This window comes from Paramormyrops kingsleyae, chromosome 6 (assembly GCF_048594095.1).
Source record: "Paramormyrops kingsleyae isolate MSU_618 chromosome 6, PKINGS_0.4, whole genome shotgun sequence".
Taxonomy (NCBI): domain Eukaryota; kingdom Metazoa; phylum Chordata; class Actinopteri; order Osteoglossiformes; family Mormyridae; genus Paramormyrops; species Paramormyrops kingsleyae.
The window spans coordinates 11,470,443-11,492,602 of record NC_132802.1 but is presented as its reverse complement, the minus strand read 5'-3'; the positions used below and the strand labels follow the sequence as shown (position 1 = coordinate 11,492,602).

General features: G+C 43.4%; 1 protein-coding gene across 5 annotated transcripts; it reads right to left on the bottom strand.

Moving 5' to 3' along the window:
• Positions 1–534: 534 nt before the first annotated feature.
• spats2 (spermatogenesis associated serine rich 2) lies at positions 535–21,523 on the bottom strand. 5 transcript variants are annotated; one of them, XM_023835089.2, is made up of 14 exons: positions 21,395–21,523; positions 13,449–13,886; positions 10,828–10,907; positions 10,337–10,445; positions 9,386–9,435; positions 9,011–9,239; positions 8,273–8,461; positions 5,183–5,318; positions 4,521–4,579; positions 3,970–4,023; positions 3,600–3,709; positions 3,376–3,478; positions 3,116–3,264; positions 535–3,020 (listed from the first exon to the last, which is right to left on the bottom strand). In XM_023835089.2, exons 2-14 carry the CDS (start codon positions 13,471–13,473, stop codon positions 2,748–2,750), a joined length of 1,566 nt encoding a protein of 521 aa, XP_023690857.1. In that variant the 5' UTR covers positions 13,474–13,886; positions 21,395–21,523; the 3' UTR covers positions 535–2,747. The 5 variants fall into 5 exon arrangements, with proteins under 5 accessions (XP_023690857.1, XP_023690859.1, XP_023690858.1 ...); XM_023835091.2 differs by having other exon boundaries at positions 21,336–21,410; XM_023835090.2 differs by lacking the exon at positions 21,395–21,523 and adding an exon at positions 20,628–20,879.
• Positions 21,524–22,160: the final 637 nt, after the last annotated feature.

Sequence of the window (22,160 nt, the reverse complement as noted above, 5' to 3'; positions counted from 1 at the left end):
CTGTATCTGGGTATTAACCGAATCAAAAGGTGCATGTGAGAATTAGCCGATTAAAGCCTCAACGTTCAAAGCTGCTTAGGGTGTCAGTGTAGGCCAATACATCCAAGACAGGCACAAGTTACACTCTGTCCACATCAAAGCACACTACTGACCAGAACTTCAATGAACGGTCTCTTTTAGCTCCCACATAGGTCAAGTTTCCATTAAAAGTTTTTACGGCAGTATTTTTTGCCCTTATTTCATAGCATAGAACTAAAACCTGTGGTGTATACCGATGAAATTAATGGTTAATTGAAATTGCCATAAAGGATTAAAATTGTATTTTTTAGTTCAAACTTCTGATTTTTAAACACCGGCACAGGCATCACGGCAGTTTATCATACTTCATATGCATTTATGTTATTTGGCCACAAATCTCCATCAGTATTTCAAATGATTTTGTTTGTGCATTGCTTCCCATAAAAAAAGGCAACTTCACCAACCCAGTATGAATATATTTAGGTCTAAAGCAACACAAAGAGTCAGAAACAAATGTTGCATTTGCTAACACTTTATTATAGTAAATGAGAGGCATGTCAGCGACTATGCAGTGTCCAAGTTGTGTTTATGCTGAGGAGAAAATGTGGGGAATCAGGCTCTTAGAGTCTTTGGTCCATGTTTAGCAAAATGAAGAAGGGAAGGGGGACAAAGAGGAGAGAAGGCACTTTAGTTTACAATCGTCTCAGATTCACTGTGGCAGTAAGTCCCAATGGGGGGGGGGGGGTCCTGAAGGAGGAGGATCCTATATGTAGCGGAGGTCCCAAGGTGAAGTGAGCATTCAAGATAGATGCAATTGTGAAAAAAATTTGAAAGTGGATTCTAGGCTAAACAAGCAGAATGACTCAAAATGGTGGTCCAGCATCATAACCCTCCATAAAAAGATTAAGTTTTACCAAAAAGAGGCAGCATTAAGGCAGCAACTAGAACCAGATAACATTGATTCTTTGGAGGTTACTACATTTACATTGAATAACCCTGGGGGGCGCGGTGTAGCAACTGCGGTCAAGAACTAGACAGTAGGCAAGGTATGGAGGCACCAAGTGAGATTAAACGATGATCCAAAAGGCTACTTCAGTCATGAAAGTGAATGGACTGTCAGGCCCAGCATAAACTCTGACTGAGGTGACCTTAAAACGAAACTCTGAAATTTACAAAGCTGAGCCAACAGAAAACACAGCTGCACAGCTGGCAGAGGAGACAAACACCTACCTACAATGCACAGAGGGCGATATAATAGACATCAGGAGTGGTAGGAAATGTGAATGAAGCCAAGTTGCAGGGGGGGGGGGGGGGGGGGAGAGCAAGATTGTTTCACTGCCATGTCGAAGAACTTGATGCTACTTTCCTCTGATGGGCATGGGCATCAGTTCCCATCATCTCCCAAAGGAAGCGCCTCATCTCTGGTTGGGTTCGATTTAGCAGCCACTGGTTGATGCTAAAATCAATCAGCATGGTCAACCAAAACTGTTCTTCAAAACTAGGAGCAGATATTTTAGCAATACTTTGTACATATGGTTACCTTCTATATCAGAGCCAAAAGTCAGTATCTGCCACTGCTGCAGCCATACGACATACTATCTAGCCCAAATGACATTTCAAAGCAGGCTTCTGTAAAACTGACCACTCAACAGCTTGTAGCATTAACTGCAAACAGTTTCTCGACACCAGGCTAAAAAGCATAGCGTCAGTCTACAGCTTTCCTTCTACTGTCATGCACATTTGTTTTAAAACCTTTCCCTGGCACCACTGACAGGTGTGGGAAGCTTGTTCAACATACAGCCATAATGCAAACTGGAAGAAGGGGTTCTGGGAACAGATTTTTGCTATAGAACAGAATAAGCACGGCACTTGGATGACAAAGAAAAAAAAAATATTGAATGGATGTGTGCACGTTGTCTACTCTGCTCTACAATGATCAAAGCCTTTGCCTTCACATAAACCCAGGCATGTGTTTGGGTTGCAACAGCTGTAGAGCCATCTGCAGGTGAAACTGCAGCATGTGTACCTGTCTCCATTAGAAACAAAACACTCTCCACCTTTGTTTGTATCATGCATAAGCAGTACTAGCAGACACGCATGAACTGAGATTAAGCTCATAACCCACGGCCTTGACGGCGAGGAGAGGTGATTGTTTAGAAAAGCTCGTCTCCTTCATTCCTGAGCTTCCAGTAGTGTGGTACTAATGGCGGAGCAATAAGTTTGACTTCCCCTTTATGATTTACTATGAAGAGTCCACCAGAGCAAAGCAAACTAAAGCAAAAAACATTGAGGAACGGAAATGAAACTACAGGGAAAACTAAAATCAAAAGCTAAAATAAAGATGCATACAACTATAGAGTGGAAGGGGGGGGGGAGGTCTTCTGTCACTGATGGAGCCAGGGGCTTACAAAAAAAAATAAAATGGCTCCTGCAGACACTGCTTTTAAAGTAAGGGGGTTGGGGGGGGGGAGAGGGGCACAGCCAAATGTAGGTCTGTGGATGTGACAGAGCATGGGAAGTATAGCCATCAGCAGAAAGGAAATAGAAGAGGAAGATCATATGGCAGAATGCAGGGAAAGGTTTTTCCCAACTAGAGGACAAACAAAGTTGCCTATAGGTGGCACTACAGCTCAAGAAAATGGAAAGATGTAAACTTCAGTTCTATCCTTCATTGTGGAAGTTGGGGATATTTTTGGGGCATGAGTGGAAATGACGTGCAGGGTGTGATCTCAGGGGCAGCGAGTCCGTGGGGGTCTCTGGGGCAGGCTGTTAGATGGTTGGTCTGGTTGGGGGGTGACTGAAGTGGGCCAAGAGGAACCGTTTGTGGAGACTGTGTACAGTGGGGAGGATGGCGAGGTGCTGCTGAAGTTTGGACCTCCTCCACAGGTATCAGGGTTACGTCGGCTTGTCCGATTGGGGTTCCTATCCTGGTGAGCACCACTGTTGAACTTCTGACCCCCAGACGAGAGCCCTTGACCAGAACGCCGGTGACCTTGATTACTCTGCATTAGCCCACAAAAAGAATGATCGGATCAGAACAGGTACTGCCAGCGGAAAGTGGAATTGCATCACATGCACGGTACTGTTGGCCACTTACCTGTTTACTAGGCTGGACGATACGACCCCCATGTGATGAGGACTGGGGCTGAGGTGTGGATGGCCCCTCCTGGGAAGTTGTGCCAGTAACTGAGGAAGCGGCAGAACTACAGCGGGAGCGACTGGAATAACCAGTCTGAGGGTGGTACACTGACAGGAAACAACACAGAAAACCACTGACTTATAGGGTCATCATTGGGTCATCGCATTGACAAGGAGAGCCTGTTGGTTCCTTCATGTTAATCTCATGCAGAGCTTTACCTTGTCCAAAGTTCATGATACTCTTTTTCAGAGGCTCCATCTCATAAGTAAACTTCACGGCCCTCCCTAGGTCCTCATCGTACTTGCGCTCGCTTACAAAGTGCTGCCAACAGTGAAATAGATTTGGTTAGCAGATGGCACACTCTAGAAATCCAAGTATTACACCAAAAGGTTACTTTGAGGCCATATAGGGTTGGACTGTCCCAGTTCCTTGGGAGCCTCACCTTGATGTCTGCACGCAATTCGGTCAACTGATCCTCTGACATGGTGCCTGACTGGTCAGTCAACCGGCGGAGCTCCTCTGCCCTCTTCTGGCGGCCATCCAGAATGGCCACTGGAACACAGCATGAGCGTTAAGCATGTGAACCAGCAAGCCATGCTGCCGTAAGTGCAACACCCACGTTCGCACACCTCTAGTAGGCATTTGCAGAGATAATTATCTAGCCACAGATCTAAGCATTTTGCTTGCTCAGCATCTCGATTATGCAGTCAAGCTCGCTCAGAGTTCAAACTCTGGAGTAGACCAGCTGCCTCCAAACAGCTGGCCAATAAAGGAGGACACCGCACAGGACTGACTGCTCCGACTACACTCACTGCTGCACTCCGCCTTGGATGACTTCAGCAGAGGGATTCCCTTGTCTGCAGTGGCTATGAATGGGGAAGACTCTGGTCAACCATCACACACAGCTCCCTGACAAAAGGCTGCCTCCCCTAAATCACCCCCGTTTACACATAAAGCGAAATCACTCCCAGATACCACAGTCAAGCACCTCACACTGTTCTGGCCTTCCTCATGACAACTCCACTGAGCCAGCTAATGAAGACCTCAATTCAGTAACTATGCATTCCTTCTCAGTCTAAAGAGGGCAACACCTGCATCAAACATCTGAGAAATGGTGAAGCATTCATAAAGAACCATCTTGATTCTTTAAGGCAAAAAAACAGCATCAAGCTAAAATGTCATCACAATAACAGTCAGCATTACTTTAGGCATGAAACTATATACCAACCATCTGGAATGTTATTCTACAGTATGCTGGAACTTTGTCAAGGTCCAACTGATCAAGAAAGTCATCATTCCAGACAAATTCACCACATCAGAAATGTATTGATAAGATGCAAGGTCACATGGAGGAAGTACTTACTAGCCTCAGCTTTAACTTTATCCATCTCTGCTAACAGGGCCACCTCTCGATCCATCAGGCTGGAAGAGAGACATGATTACAGAGCTTGCCACAGCACCCATGACCTTTCGCATACCCCTGATAAGGCCTCCACTTTCAGATGTCAACCAGTCTTTGTGATACCTTTTTATAGACAAGTTGATGGGATGAGGGAAAATGAATTTAATGTTTGCATGAACTGATGAGACGTTACAAAATTGTTTTTCAGGACAACCTGACCGATCATGCAACAGCACAGAGTTCGTCCTGAACTGATTCACTGTTAGTTTTAGGCTCCTAAGTGACATTAACATCGTGACACATATCAATGTGTTTCTACCAAAAGAACAAACAGACAGAGGTCATACAGCACCACTTTTGCTTATGCTGACAAGCCAGAGGTACTCTATGCAGCTGTAAAACAATGCCAGCAAAGACTGCTTGGGCACTGCGGTTAAAAGTACCAACTCAACTTTAAGGTTATAACTGTTTATAATCACCATTTAGCACTCTACCCCTTTTAAAATTATACATATAAAAACAACCGTACAAGGTTGCCACACACAAGGTAAATAATCACTACAAGGGCAGGAATCTGGGCAGGAAGCCTAGATACCAATGAAATGTGATGGAGAAATGCTGACCAGCTCTGGAGCTCAGCAAAGGTCTGCTTCATCTTCTTGATGGAAGAGTCCATTTCCTGTTTCACCACTACGCGGTAGCGAGTGAGAGAGGCAGTGCAGCGCTGCAAGTCTTTCATGGACTTATCGATGTTAGGTGCTGAGAAAGGTGGAGACAAGGTATTAGTTCAGGCTGCTGAGACACACCAACCCAAACTGCTCCAATTATAACTACTGGGGGCAGGGGGGCACCCCAAAGAACACTTTTCCTTTAGAATTCTAAATTCACCACTTTCTCTGCAGATAATGTGGAAACTGCATGAATACCTCTGGGATCTAATCTTCCAGGTCTAAAACTTGCCTTGAGACTGATGATCTGGAAGCGATTGATTTCATATTAAAGGAAACAAATTATTTCATATTAAAGCAGTTCGAAATAAACTCGAGTGAATTTGAGACATTCATGTGCATAGTAAAAATACCATGATGTACTGTTAATTTTACAAGAAAAGGACTATAATGCAGAATTTTAAAACAGCAACTTAAAAAACCCTCAAACATTAGCATTGAACTAAAAGGCCTTTCTAGGTCTGCCCATATGATTATATGGTCTATATAATAGCTCTAATTAGGGCTGTACAATTTATCGACTTCAAATCGAAATCGCGGTTTGGAACACGATTAGCAAGTCTAAAAAAAAAATCGCGATTTAGGATATACATTATACAGCACATAGGACCCAGGGTTTAAAACTGCTGTGAGAATAGTTTTACAAATTCATGCCATGCTCCCTGTGTGACAGTCATGCTCACCAATCAGAAGTGACCCAAGAAGGCGTAAAGGCCCACAAACAAAATACACGTGAAACCCAAGGAAAATGTTACATTTGCGGTGCAGAAAAATACTGATTCCGCTGCTGAGCCGTAAGTGAATTGCCTTCCTATTTCATGGTCCGAGATTGTTTCAGAAAGGTCCTATCAATAGAACCGGCAAGCTCCTTTTAAACACCAGCTACAATATACTTCAGTGTATCATACCTTTGGTTTTTGTTAATAGGCAATAGCATTAGTATACCGCTAACCCATCAAGATAACAATGAGACAGTCAGTAATTCTCACAGCAGCGGAGTCGGTGACCTCCAAAAAAGCCGTAAACCCACAATACAGTCATGTTTATGTCATATGTTTTTGTGCTTATTAAATTTATGCGTTTCCAAAGATTAATCCCACAACAGTAATAATACAAGTCTTGCTTTAACAAATACTAAAAGAATAGATCGCTTTAATCGCTATTACAGTTGGGTATGGGCACGCAGTCTTATTTAGAAAACATACAAAAAGATGCACATAATGTTGAATCATTTGTTTTGTATTTGTCCGAGTAACAAAGCACAGGAATAAGCTGCTTCAGTTGAAAACTGCATTTTACTTCTCGTTTAAAATAAAATGCAGGGTTGGCAACTTTGGTCAGCTGCATGGAGTGAGATTTCTGTTCTATGTTCTGCACACACATTTACATGTATGCAAGTTTTATTACCTTGTAAATAGTCTGTAGGGTTTGCAAACTGCTGTAACGTTTTTGATGCAGCTAATTTAAAGTTCAGAATGGAATATAGATTTGCCGTAAGATTTCTTGCGTGAGTCTGAAAGAGTTTGCAACCATGAACACGTACATTTTTTGTTTCACCTGAATTGATTTGTAAAGAAAATAATCATATACAGTTATTAAAAAGCGGAAACAGACCAACATGAAATCACCAATAAACAACTTCTATTTATTCAACGTTTTATAAAATGCATACTGCGTTTAAAAATGTCCAGCTTTACGGTTTCAGGACAGAACAGCCACTCTTATGAGCATTACGGTTTTTTGAGTGTTATTAGTGTTATTAACAGCAGCTAACACAACAGCGCAAACAAAAGGGCTGCATACACCGAAGTAGTTCTTGCTTGTTCATTGGTGTGGGAAAAGGCGGTTCTAGTGTTATTAGGGGGGCAATAACCGTTACCTGCAAGATCGTTATTTTTCTTTTTGCTGCAATTGTTTTCATTATTACTTTAACTTGACACGTCACATCTTTAAATTCTCATCCTTGCATTAGAATATAGACCAGTTAATACTGATGGTATCTTATGCTGCATCATGTTTTAAAATTACTACACACTGAATATTGAAATGAAGCGTGACAAAAAAAATTAAATCGCAAATCAAATCGTAATCGCAATTGTCAGAAATATCGATTCGATATTTTCCCCAAATCGTGCAGCCCTAGCTCTAATTCCTTAACCGTTTTTTGAAACCTCACCAATCCTGTAGGCATGGCAGTCTGCCAGGCCCAAAAAACCACTAGATCAGGATACAGTATCAAGTAGCACGTGACTGTTAAGTTTACCATTAGAAGCAACTCAAGTGCAGCTTGTGGAATGAGGATTTGCACTATTGCTGACATCCATATTCTAATATGTGCTAATAAAGTACAAAATTTACCATTTACGTAGGGGTTAGAAAGCGAAACAATGTTTAAAGCTCTGCGTGTTCCAGACAGAAGAGCCTTAGACACCAGACCTCATGTTTAACTGAAAAACGGCTTTACATTCATTTGCCACACTGCATCGATGTCATTGTTGACAGTGCCAACAGGTCATCTATACCAGTGTTTCCCCAACCCGGTCCTCAGGGACCCCCAGACAGTCCACATTTTTGCTCCCTCCCAGCTCATAGTCCACGTTTTTGCTCCCTCCCAGCTCACAGTCCCTAAGGACCGGTTTGGGAAACACTGATCTACACATTCCAGCAGATAAACTGAGGGATCCACCCACAGTAGGTTGTTAATCAAATCTTACTGAAAGAATGACATCTAGCACCTCTACCCTCCTTCCTACTTTGTGGTGGCCTCAGGCACAGCTTCAGTTCAACAACTGAACAGTAACAGTGCTACCGAGGACCCATTTGTTTCAATCCTCAAGACCAAATTTATTGAAACCCACTCACTGTATTCTATTCTTATCAGGGCCAAATACAGAAACCGCAGCTCTCATTATACCCTCAATGATTCAGAAAATGCTGAATGTACCATCAGTTTTAAACCGCTTTGCGCTTCCCTTTCTGGCTTACCTATCTTCTTGTTGGCAGATGCCCCATGCTGGCTATCGAGAGCAAGCAGGGAGAAGACAGATGCCTGCTGGGAGGAGAGGGAGGGACGAGGACGGTTCTTGCTGCCACGTGGACCCTGGTGACTTCTCCCCACGTGGGTGTGTTGAAACCCCAGACTCAGGGTATCGGGTTTAGAATCCATATCAGCAGCTTAAAACAAGGCAGATATTTTGGGTTAAACAGCACCAGGATGCAACGGAACTCAAGGTTAACACAAGATGGTAGAAATCTACAGAAATAATGCATGAATTCTACAAACACACAAAATGTTACAGCCTAGTTAAAAGCCCCCCCACACACACAGTATATGTTCATTGGCATACAGTACATTTGTATTCTCTGCAATTTTGTCACTTAAAGAATACTTGGTAGTGTGGGTGAATCACTTACTTCCTACATTCATAATGTTCTTTATAGAAACCCAAGCTGTTAATAATCTGTTATATCTCTGTAGAACCAAGTCTGTACCAGCTGAGCAGAGCAAATCTAATGACACAAGTTAGCTAGAACAAGGAAAATAGAAAGTAGGGATTTGAAGAAGTCTCAGCTACATCTTCATAGAATTACGTTACAAAGTCACTGGCATGCAAAGTCTATGGACGTCCGTAACTCTGCCTATACTTTTGTTGATGTTCTAATGACGGACTGAACTGCAGAGCAGCACGCATCTCTCTTGAGGTTCCTATATTACCCAGATACCTGTAGCATCTAAAAGGTCAGGTGTGGCAGTGTCCGAGTCCAGCTCGGTGGCATCAAGGGAGGCCGACTCCAACTGCTCGCTCAGGGAGTCCAAAGAGTCACCATCCATGACTGACCCATTGGCATGGAAACCATTCACTTCATCTTTGCTCTCTGCAGGAGGGGTGACTACAGCTTGGGCGGGTTCTGGCTGTGGTTCTGGTTGGGGTTTGGGTTTTTTCTTCTTGGGCTGTTTTCCAAAAGCATTGTAATACAGGAATTATGAAAGGGAGAAAAACCAGTTTCAGTCAGCATTATTCCAGCATAAAATAACTTAAAAAGGCTAATTATACATGTTGCAGATTAAAACAATGTGCAGTCAGCACACATGCATACCTTCTTTTTACCAGTTACATTCCACTCCTTCAAAATATCAGCTGCACTACCTGACAGGGAAACAGACAAACATCCAAATCATGTCAGACATGTAACCTTTCAAAATGGACAGCCATGAGTGTCAGACTGGTGAGACACATGACTCACCACTCTACTTGACTTAAAGTAACGAAACACTAATGTTTGCATTTCTGAATATTGGAGAAATACGGAGCAAGACAAAAGTTTAGAGGCCAAATCTTTAAAACCTGCTGCGTTTCTGATCGCAGGCAAGGACTAAACAGCAGCAGACCTCTGGAGAAGCTCTGGGACCGGGGGTGGGTGGGGATCGTTTCCTGGGCTTAGAGTCAAAGCGCCTGTTGTTTATGGCCCGAGTACGGCAGTCTACTCCAGCACTGCCACGTCAGGGCCTGGCTGTTGGTCCAGACACATACAGACTGAGGCAGACTTACGGGCTGCCAAGCCTGACTCACCAGAACCATTTCAGAAAGAAAAAAAAAAAAGAAAAGAAAAATCTAGGGGCAATTTGATTCAAAGAGCAGCAGAAACATTTTTCAACCATAACACTACAGTGCAGGTTATAGCACCGTTTAAACTGCCATCAGTACCAACTCCTCAAAGTTTCCCCAACCTAGGCATTTGATTTCTGAGCTAATAATTTAGAAGGAATACTACAATGAGCTCTCAGCTGGTTAGCGTAGAAGCTGAAAGCAACCTTCATTTAACTGGCAGGATTGATGATTTTTAGACAGACAAATGTAAATCTTAATTAATTATCTAACTTGTTGACCTAGCGCCACCATAAATTTGTACGTTCTTAATTGCAGTAATGCACATCACAGCATGTTCAGTGTAGGCAGACCAAGATTTGGGTCACAACCGTTTGTGTGTCAATTCGTGTGTCACAGTGACACGGGTGGGGGGGGGGGGGGCAAGTTGCTGTCACATTACCTTCCACGAAGGCTTGGACGGCACGGTCAACGCAGTTGTCAAAGTGTTGCAAGACCAGAACGATCTCGTTGTTGCTCTTGTTGGGAACAACTGCCCTAACCGCATTTATCTTGGGAAGATAAGGAGAAGCAGACAGGGATGACAGAACAGCAAGCAATTCATCACAGCAAAAGACCTATCCACTGCAACATTATGTACTAATGCAGACATTTAAAAATGCCCATTTCCTGCTACACTCCTGGAGCACCAGGTTTAAACTGGTAGACCTCTGAATACCAGAAATTCTGGAACAGGTGCAGACTGACGCAGGAAGGTGAGGGCATGGCTGTATTTGAATACCATGTTTGTTTCTTTTTTTTTAACACCAGCTGTATGTGACATTAACTACTGCAGGGCACACAAAATGCATGCAAAAAAGGGGCGGGGCAAGGCAGTGGCAGAACACGAAGCGTGTGTGTGTGTGTGTGTGTGGGGGGCTAGTAAACCTTTACCTTCTCCTTCATCCTCTCAAAGGTGCCTCCCTGGGACATCACCATCTTCGAGTGAGTGTCGAACACCACACCGCTGACATCTAGAACAAATAGCCCCAGGTGTTAGCATGGTGCAGGGCAGAACTAAGCATACCTGCAGAAGGTGGTCAAGAATGCATGGCCAAGGGCCCTCCTTTAAAACCAACATAACCTACTGAAGTCATGCTGTTTAAATATCAGTCCTGCTTAAAACGAAAACCTACCCTCCTTACTCAAGGTACAGCAGTTTATCCTACGAGGGGCCTGGAAAGGCACTGCCTGTGGGACAGATATAAATAGCCAGGTGTCTCATACCCTCAGGTGTCCAACCTATTCAGCCAGTCAGGTGCTACCTGGGTCTGGAGACTCCTATAGCACTGGATTCCCTTGTTCCTCCATCCTGCTTAGTGCCACAGGGGCTGATCAGCCATGAACAAAAACAACTGCTCAGAGAAGAAGCCAGTGTGTCTCTGGTCGGTACTGAGTGCCACTTAAGAGCAACAATCAAGCATAGGTGTCAGAAAGCAGGAGGACCATATCATATTTAATTTTCAATAAAACCTTAAATACGTGCAATACCTACAAGGATGAGTAGGCAGTATATAAATAGACACACCAAACATAAATATCTTATCTGTATGGACTGTGCCTCCGGTTGAGTAGAGGTGCTCGGATTAAAAATACCAGTTGAGTAATAAGTGATCTAGCAGCCCCGCTTGGCAACTTGGCCCCAATTAGCCCCACTGATGTTACAGTGCAGTACAGTTGCACAACCAAGCCCTAAAGTGGCAGAAGAGAGATGACATGACAAGGTTGTTTTGTCACAGCTGGCTGTCCTTTTGGAGGTTGGCTATGCAGCTAACTGGACTGGCATGGGAGTAGTCAGTCTCAGTGAAACGCTGCTCATGGCAAGCCTGCCAAAGGCGGCTTAATTAGAAAATCATGTCCGAGCCGCATCGAGAATGCCACTGCTTGAAACTCTGCCACATGCATAAACCCTCTGGACTTTCCTGGATGCCCTTGACCCCTCAATTTCCCTAATTAAGGTGACAAGAATTGCAAAGCCGTTCAAATGAGGCTACAGATTTGCCAAACAAAAGTCTCAGGATCAGAGCAGTCAGCAGCTAACAAAACCTACTGAAAGTCATTGCACATTACTGGTTTTCAGTGGAATCCAAAATGGAAATGCGCACAGCCTATGTCAGAGTCCAAATACACCACAGCTGTGCAATACTTCAGCAACAACTTAAGTTAAAAGCAACAAACAGCAAAGTACATGAGGGAGGTCTCTGCTGAGTAGCTAGGATATCTAAAACACAGCCGTTTCGGACACGAGGGGGATCTTCTCACTCAGTGTCTCTGTACTTCCGCTTCAAAAACACAACTAAGCCTTCCAGCGCCAATGGTGCCATAAATATGGCATCAAAGCCTAAGTGGCAAGTTAAAAACTGCATGCTTGAAGGCTCTCCAGGCAGAACCAACAATGTGGTGAACAAGCGAGACGACAGCCGATCCGCTTTTAAAGCGCCCTGAGAAACTCTAGGAGCATCAGAGGGCTGTGCTCCAAGCTCTCAGTGATAAATGCCTGGCTGGCCTCCCACTTTTACAGCGTGGCAGGTTGGAGATAGCAGAAGAGCAACTGGCAAGGGTGGAATTACAGGGCTCAAGTAATTCCCATCCTGAGGGTGGACATCTGGAATTCACTGTGTCCTATAGCTCAGACGGTGGACCAGATAAGACTGGCCGGCAGCATCAACTTCCCACAGGCTTGTTAGTCACTAGCCAGAGTTCATCTGTTCCTCCACATCAGCACAAGCCCACATGCAAGCCAAGGTAAGGAACATCCAGTTTGTCTGAGTAGGTCCTAAGCCACAAGGTCACATGTGCACAAGACCAAAAATCAGCACCTTGAGCAACAGTTTCAGGAAAGCAAAAGGTTTTCTATCTGTATCCCAGCAGGCAAAAGGAAAATACCCTAAGTTGGCTGAAGTCTTAGTGAAAAGGCTAGAATTTTAAGAAAAATTTGTCAACTCGAGTCTGAACACCCTGAAATTCAGAAGAAATCTCATCTACAGGGTCACCAGGAGCAAGCATCAACTACATGGCACTAAAACTAACAGCAACACGACCCAGTGCTCCCATGAACACATCATCCTCATTTTGGACCATACAGCGCTTGCCTAAATCTCAGGTGTTGGAACGGGAAAGCCTGTGATTTAAGTGCAGATTACCGACATGTATCTGGGCTTCCTGTGCACAGCCAGCAAGAAACAGCTGGGAACGCCCCCCATAATAAGGTCAGGATTCTGTATGTCACGCAGATACACGTGACACAATGCCTATGGGATGCAGACGGTCCCCATGCCAAAGACAGGCCACTTAAGCTGCTTTTTTCCCCACACTTGGGGGCAGAGGAGTTAAGCGCTCATTTGCACTGCGGTGCACAGTGAGGTTCATTGTAGGAAATCTCCTGGGATGGCACCACAACACACAGGGGTCTCAAGGCTGTAGTCGCCACCTTGTACATGCAGTGGAAGTGGCCTTAAAGGAAAACAGAGGCAGCACAAAGGAGTTAACAATGCTGACAGTGGATGAAGACTTACCCTTTTGGCTATTCTTCTTGGCCATACTGCAAATCCAGACGCAAAAAAAAAAAAAAAAAAAAGCCTGTTGGTCCCCAGTAAGAGCCTCTCCAAACGAGCTCTGTTTGATGATCTGCAGCACTTTTCACCTCCGAGGGGGAAATGCAGGACAACTATAGTCTGAATGCTTGCGAGTCACGCTGGTGGATTTAGGAGCTCCAGTCTTTTCGCAGATGCCTCCTCGTCCTCTCATAAGAGGGGATTCCCCCCACCTCTTGGTTTCTCACTCGCTCACTCTTGCTCTCCCGCCAGATGCCAGCAAAGGCTCACATTACAAGACACGAGGACAAGACGACGTGGAAGCTGGGGCAGATCAGCCCATGGACACCCCCCCCCCCCTTCTGGATGCAAGCTCACCGTCCACGATCACACGCTTGGAACAGTCCGCTTCCCTCTTTCCTGCAAAGGAAAAAAAAAAGGTCTTAAAAAATTTTTTTAAAGGGCAGGGGGAGGAGAAATTTTTTCCATTCACATCAATTTGGTGGCGTTCTGGAAGGATAACTATGGGTTAGGAGGGGGGACATAAGGATTCATTTACTGGCACTGGGTCTCAACTGGTCCCGGCGGCAACAAATCCTAACACGGAAATGATCTGCTACAACTATGCAGACAGGACTGGCTACAGCAATTTTTGGAGCCCAAGACAAAAGTACAGTAGTACACCCCCAGCCTGCATCTCATTTTGGGGAACTCATTTCGTGCACAAAACTATTCTGAAAAAGATTTCATCAAATTACTTTCTGCTTAGCAAACTACTAATCTGTATCAAACGTCATTGGCCACAGCTAGGAGCTGGGTCTCAGGATCAGACTCGGCAAACAGGCCCTTGAAGGATCCAACTTAAAACCATGCTGGTTCCACTTTTTTTGATAACGGTAGAGATTCACCGTTGTTTAAATAGGAAACTCCAAAACACCCTAAGAGGAGTGACAAAATGCAGCTTAAAAAAAAAAAGCAAATACCAATTCATATTTCAGAATGCAGGGGTCCAGCAATTTCTTGTTATACACAAAAGTCCTTCAAATCTTTCCTAAGAGTAACAGAAACAGGCAATAAAATTCAGTACAAACGGCCTTCAATTTCCTAAAGCTCTCAAAATACAACTGTAGAAACATCAGGCACTGAGGTCATCATGACTTCTTTTTCTCTCTCTCACACACACACACACACACACACACACACACCCTGCTCATCCACCAAAGTTTCATTTTACTGCAGCACAACTCTGGAAGAGAAACTTAAGCTGTGCAAACACACGCCCCTGTGACGAACAGCTCGCACGTCAGCGAGACGATCCTACCTGCGGGATAGGCCCGGGGACTCCAGTAACAGCGAGGCAAACAGACGTCACACCCGCATTTAAATCCGGAGCCTGGAAAAATGTGTCCGTGTTGATCAAAGGGGAGGCGGGTGCGGCTGGCGCAGCTGACAGCTATGCAAAGTCAATGGCTTTGGGACTTTGAACGATAAAAGGCGGGACAGCCAGGCACTAACTAGACTCCTGAGATAGGAGCAAAGATAGGCTGGTAACATGAACAGCTGAGCTTAATGCATTGTGAAAGAGGGTTACTGAATGGAGAGACACTGATATGGGCCAACAAAGACCTAAGTGTAAGGGAATGACATTTTACCACGCAAAGCCTAGTCACACATGTCTTTCTGCAGTCAATGAAAAGCAGACTCAAGTGAAGGTGACATTTCACAAATCACCTCAGAAGGCCAAAATGTACTTCCATGCATAATTAGCTGCTTGGTAAGGCAAAGTGCATAAAGGACACTAGATTAGTTCCAGGACTCTAGATTAAAACTTGGGTTCATGGCAAAATAGAATACAGAAACTAACATTCATTGTCGACATTTGCCTTATCTTCGTTTAAAAAAAAATAAATAAAATTTAAAAAAAAAAAAAAATTATTTTCTCCCCCTCTGTAGGGCCAGATCCATGTCATACCACAGTGTGTTCCTTTCATTGCAGGGGGACAGGTAGGCCCTGGATTGAAGTTTCCAGGTGGTTCTATAGACCAGTCTAGAATGTGACCAACTCCAGTTTGCTCAACTGGATCCCTCGTGGGCCAGAGTGTACCTGCTTAGTACCTGTCCTAAGGGTGAAATGTCAGCCTTTTCTGCTGCCCTACTTTCAATAATGGCACACTGTTTTACTCAGAGTACACCATATCACACCGACAGCAGAATACAACAAAGAATGAAGGACCGCTTAAGGCTGAATATTTAAAAAGATACGGCCTATGGGATCCCTATTATTCTTTAAAAAACCCACAGACTCACTAAAATATCTGAAAATGCATGCACATTTGCTTGGACATTGTAACAGCAGTTTAAGTACTAGTGTGTGTGTGTCCAGGCAGAATTAAAATTTAGAAAGCTACATTACTGAACATGTTGGCTAACAAGGTAAAGTCTGCTACCTTAGATTTTAATCACTGATTATTTCAACAGCACTTCTGCCTGATGCCCACAGCGTCACAAGAACAGACTTGCTACATTATCCTTACAAGACTTTCCTACAGGTACTCCAGCATCTTCCCAATGTGCAAAGACATAGTGCCAGCTGTGCACAGCACTTACACGAGAGGTTCCCAACCTTTTCGTATCTGCAGCCTGGTTTACACTGTAGAAAAGTTTCACGGCACAGTGAAAAGGCCAAGAAGGGGGAAACCAGCAGATCGATTCCCGATCTCAACTTAAATGGTTTCTGTTTATTTCAGATGGGAACAGAATGCGCAAACTGACAGGTTGTTAAAAAAAAAAAAAAAAAAAAAAAAAAAAAAATGAAAATGCATAGTTTCATTTCACTTCACAAAACTTCCAGCATTCAGTGGCCCACTACAAAACTGGCCAAGGACTGGGGGTTGGGAACATCTGGCCATGTGGCTCGCCCATTATAAGTGAACTGATGTCCCAAGGAGAGTGAATCGTGCCTCACAGCCTATCCGGAGCACTGCAAACCAATGTAATACTAAACGTGGGGTGGGTAACAGCTTGTGGGTAACAGCATGTTAAGGGCATTCGAACAGAGTCATCAAAACCAACTTACTAGCTATTTAGAAGAGCAACTGCCAAGAACTTAAGTACTTTCAAGGGATCCCGTTGACACTAGTCACCAAATCATTAGGCTTAATCAGCAGAGCAGTCAGAAACCAGGGGGGGGGGGGTAACTTTTGTTTTGAGGCACTGGAATTTAAACCAGCTTAAGTGGGTCTAAATCAGGAATCAGAAGTTCCACACAACTGGTTTCTAGGGGTGGGAAATATGATTAATTGTGATCCTAGTTTTGACTATTCAATATTGATTTATAAAATCCCAAGATTCATTAAAGCCTTTTTCCCCCCATGACTATGAAAAATATTTACTGAATTTTACTGTATCGGTGCCCTTATCGTATAGGTGGTGCTACTTTCACCTACAGGAGGGTTGCAATAATATTGTGCAATTGCCTCGTGCCCAGATCTTGGTGCAAGTCAAGTCCACCACAACACTGCTTACAGTGATGTAAAATAGAATTATATAAAAGCAAAATAAAACTAAATAAAAGCAAACAATGCAAATAAATTATTGGATTCACAGGCAAGCACAAGAATAAATGTCATTATATATTGTTTTTCCCAATATCTTTTTTTATGTAATGCTAACAATTATGTTGCTTTGCAATGTTAAGGCTACAGTGCTGTACATGTCTTTTACAACAGATCTGGGTTGATCACATATTAGTAAATGTGTCTTAAATGTAGATTGAAGAGTCTTAAATGGAATCCAGTCGGGGCACCTGTGAATCGAAATCTGATCAAATGAAAATTGTGAGGTCAGAGTCATCTCCCAGCCCTAAACAATACCTGTATGTTCCTCAAGATTATAATTTATTCTTGCACATATCCAAGTTAAAGTCCATTCTGACACATGAGGTGAACACTATTTTCAGCTATTCTTTTCAGTCAGAAGTAATTTTTGGTGGTTTGAAAGAGACAGATTGGTTGTTTTTAAGGAAGTATTCCCATATGTTATTCAAATAAAGATTTGGTATACAAGCCTTTGGTCTTTCTTCATTGGTTTCCACAATTTGTTTCCAGTGACTCGGCATCTGTAAATTTGTGTTCCATGTACAGCTTTCTAAACATGTCTCAAACTACGGAAAGCTGCTATATAGTATTCGTCTCATTCTTATCAGGTTCATATAGAATCAGATTGAATCAAATAGTTTGTAAATTGGAATTGGGGCATCTTCCGGCCCTACTGGCTTTTTAAAGATGACACAAAGGCAGCTTCACAAAACGATACAAACTTGAGAAAGAATGCAAGAACAATCATAGAGGTGCTAGAAATGTACGAACAAGTCAGACAACTAATTTAATCAGCCTTCAGCATATACACATAATGTACATAAATATAGCCTGCTAACCAAAAAAGTTCTTTCACTTCAACGGCTTGTGGTTTGCAGGAGCAGCTAAGAGGCATCAGCTTGAATCAACATTCAGCTTGAATTTATGGTATCTTAAGTAAAAGTGTCTTACATGCACACAGACAATCCAGTCTTCACTGTGTAATGTATATAACCTGCATTATTGGTTATAAGAACAGAAGCTATGACATTTGCTGAATTTACAGCATGGCCTGGTGTGGAATTTTTGTAAGCACTGATCTCATGGCAAACAATTCACAATTAAAATATGTGCAAAGCAAGCAAACACTACAAAATTTATTTACTGCCGTATATTGAGGAAAACCAACGGACTCGCAGGAATATGCCTTAAGGACACTTGTTGCATAAGCTCTGCTTTCTTTGATTCTTTAAACTTAATATTTTGCTCAATAAAGCAGCATATCCTCCACATCTCTTCACTGAAGGTAGGATATAAAAAAAAATTAAACGAGAAAGACTGCCACCTTTTACCACACACATTCACAAAAGCTATTCGTAAAAGAATGACAGGCCAGCTCATGAGCTGTTGCCCAACACCTTCATGGTTAGGATTCCCTTTGAGGACGCCTCCTGCAGTCCATAAAGGCATGCAGGTAGGCCACTTGAACCATAGCTCATGAATGCAAGTAAACTGTGATGGCTTAGCACCCTCTCCCCCATGACCCTGACCAGGATACATGGTGAAGAAATTCTTTGCATAATTTTCTCACTCTACAAGACAAAAACAAGATGGCATGGTTTTAAGATCAATCTCTGAATGCTGCTATATAGCCCACTATTGCAAATAAATCCAACCAAATAACCAACGTGGCCATTAAAGCCATCAGCATGGGCAAGAATCCAGATGTGTGCGTAGGTTTGCAGCTAAAAGTTTGGTAGAGAAATAAAGTCTGCTACAGGCCATTTTCATGTATACTTTTGTTGACAACTGTAGGAAGTTACATATGTCCACTGGCTGCACAAACTACGGTTTAATGACTGTTAACATGAAACACCAGTGCTTTATGCAGTTCAGCCATCTATCAAAGTCATGCACAAATGACATTATACATTCAAAAGATGAGGGAAGGGGAAACCAAACCATGGGGTGGGGGTGAACTACATTAGCCAGTGAACATACACAAAGCAGTAAGCAAGACTGACTCGTATGGTTATCACAAAACAGGTTCAAAGAACTACGTTCCTTAGAGGTCTATGTGGATTACTCCTAGGAACACATTCATTAAAAGAGGTAATAGTGAAATTCATGAGGTTTAAGTAAAAAGGCATCCAAAACAGGTGGTGTGATCCATTTTGTAACAGCAGTGCCTAAAAGCACGGGTCCTTGAAGGCCAAAGTGTGCAGGTTTTCATTAGAGCTGTTACTTTCATTGGGCTCTTGGTTAAATCAGCTACACAACACAGATCACATATAATCAAAATGTTACAGATTCACTCGTTTTACCGACCTAATAGGAACTTCCCAGTACAGATAAATGTACATCAATCATTTCTAACATTACTTATTTCTGCCCAGTTAATAGTTGAGGCCTTAAAGAGTTGACCTAATTCAAATTCTCGTATTCTGGCATGCTTATACACCACAAACCAAAAGCTGGGAATAAATTTTCTGCGCTGATGACCATTTTCTGACCACCATTAAATTATACCTAGATTAATGATGCAATTACTGACAATTATACATATTTGTAATGGGTTGGTGGCCCATCCTTGGTTTTACCCTGCCTTGCACCCGTAGCATCTGGTATAGGTTCCGGACAAATTATTACTGAAACTTCGATGGATGGATGACAATTAATCTGCAGTCAAAACCTTCGACTTGATTGAAGGCTCCAGCTGAACCAAAGCAAAAGAAAGTTTGAACAGCTCGACAGAAATGGAAAAGCAACAGATCCCGGCATAGCAGGTTTCTGGGGGGATCTCTGCACTTGGCCAATGATAGGGAGTAAACAAAAAACGAAAGCCTTCAAACCCTCTCTAAAGTGACCTACCACCGCCCTAGCCCCAAACAACCTAACAGTAATCAGAGAATCAGATTTAACTTATTTGCATGGTATGAAGTACCTTTGTGCCAGCCTGACCTCAATGAGGTCAACGGTTTGCAGACCAATTCTGATTTATGGTCCCTAACCTACATCAGTGTGCAGTTTAAGACGGACACTTAACCACTTACTTGAACGAAGTATTAGGCTATTATAAAGTTGAATCAGTTAATCAGTTAACTCTTTGAACACTACAAAAAGCCTGGCTATAGCGAAGAACCATTATTTAGCCTACTTAAATTAACTCATGTATGTCACATATCACAAATATTACGTACGTAAAGTGCTCATTTGAAAGGAAGTGCACTTATCTAAGTATTATCTTATATTTCGAAAATGTTAGTCTTACATGTAAATGTCAAAAACGCACCACAAAGTGAAATTACTAACAAGTCTTTAAGTTCTCTTTTTTTAACTAAACTTGACTCCTGGAATTTTTAATAACAATCGCCTATGTATCCAGCCGCCTAGACACCGTCTTCATACTTTAAGCTTAATACACAAAAGTGACCATCCCTTTTAGCCGGCTAGCTAGCTAGCTTTCCAGTCGCTTCTTGTAACGACCAAGAAAGAAACCAAGCTTACCCACCAGCGACCAAAGGTTACATGTGCGGCGTGTTACAGAGCTTTAAATAACCCGTGAGGAAGGGGAACCGCAGCTCACCCCGAACCGAAAGCGAGGCGCTAGACCGCAGCGGGACCGAGAGCAGCTGGCCCGCGGGATAGCATCACGGCGGAGGCGGTGGTCCTCTTTGTGCTCAGTAGCCGGGTACGCGGGGGCCCGGTTCTGCAGAACTGAGGAGGAAGTGTGGGGGAGCAATGCTGTTCACACACAGACCACGGCACAGGGCTACTTAAACCTCCAGGTGAGCCTTTCACGCCGTCGCCGGGGACTTATGCGAAGGGACACCGCTGCGCGTGCAGGACGGCCGACCGACCAAACGGCCGCCGCTCGCGCATCGCACCCCCGCGCGCCTTCCGTCGCACCCACAGTCAAACTTCATCCAGCGCACATAAACGAGAAGGCCCCCCATTATTAGTTTCGCCGACTTACCCCTAGGCGAATAATATCGCGCTACATTCTTGAACACCAGCCTAAAGTACAATAAACGATCTCTGTTCTGTGTAGCATTGCACTTACGTGTATGCACGTCTGGTAACTTGCGTGCACCAGCTCTGTGCTCAATTTAATACGAAGAGATAAAGTCCCCTCCCTCAGACCCCCTAGAAATTCAATTGTTCTGACCACCAGCTATTCCCGTACTATTACGGATTCAAATAAAAGATACATCAAACGTAGGCAATACCCCAAACTCGTCCATTACAACCCAGCGTTTTCTGCGCGATCGTGCGGATCAACCACGATCCTTACCGCCAATTGTCTAGCGAAGTTAATGAAAGCCGCCAAAGCACTCGTCTTTCCGAGCTTACCGTAGCAATCGCCCCTCAGCCGGCAATGGTGGCGTCACTTCCGAGGTCCTTTTTAAAGCAGGGTCTGGATCCACCCACCTTCCTCTCCTCCCAGTTCATGGCTTTCGCTTCCTATTGCGTACGTGTTGGGTAATGCTGCCTGACGTTTTACAATGGCTCGTATATATTGCTTTGTCAAGGGGCCCGATTTTCACTCAAATATAACTGCAGCTGGAAGCGAAATCGTAGCATTACAAATTAATTACCTTAAGAAGACGAGAAGGAAATTGATTCGCCTGAAGAAAATATGTTACACCGTAGATTTTCTTTTCACAACTACCCGAGTATAAGCTTTTGACCATTAATTTAATTTACTATAAAAGAATGGCTGCACGTCTCTGTTAAAGTAGCATTATTTTCAGTTAAAGTTCACAAATAGTACCGTCCTGTTTAAGGGTATAGAAATGTAATCAAAAGCATGTCATAAAAAACCTTGCATGTCTCTCCCTAGAAATGTAGGATGGAGCCATCAAGATCTGAACATTCTCCATTAATGTCTGGTTGGGCACTGTACTCCAAGGACTACAATACTATAGGTCTACCAAAACCAGAACCAACCAACCTCCCCGAAGCTTCCTTCCTGGGTATTAGCTAGGCAACTCTGCAGATACCCCTTCTAAACGTCTATAATCACCCAGGGAATTCCTACAGGACTGCAGTTATTGTTACTTGTGTAACATTTTCCCAGCAACACATTTTACTGTCAGTACAAATCAAATGAAATCAA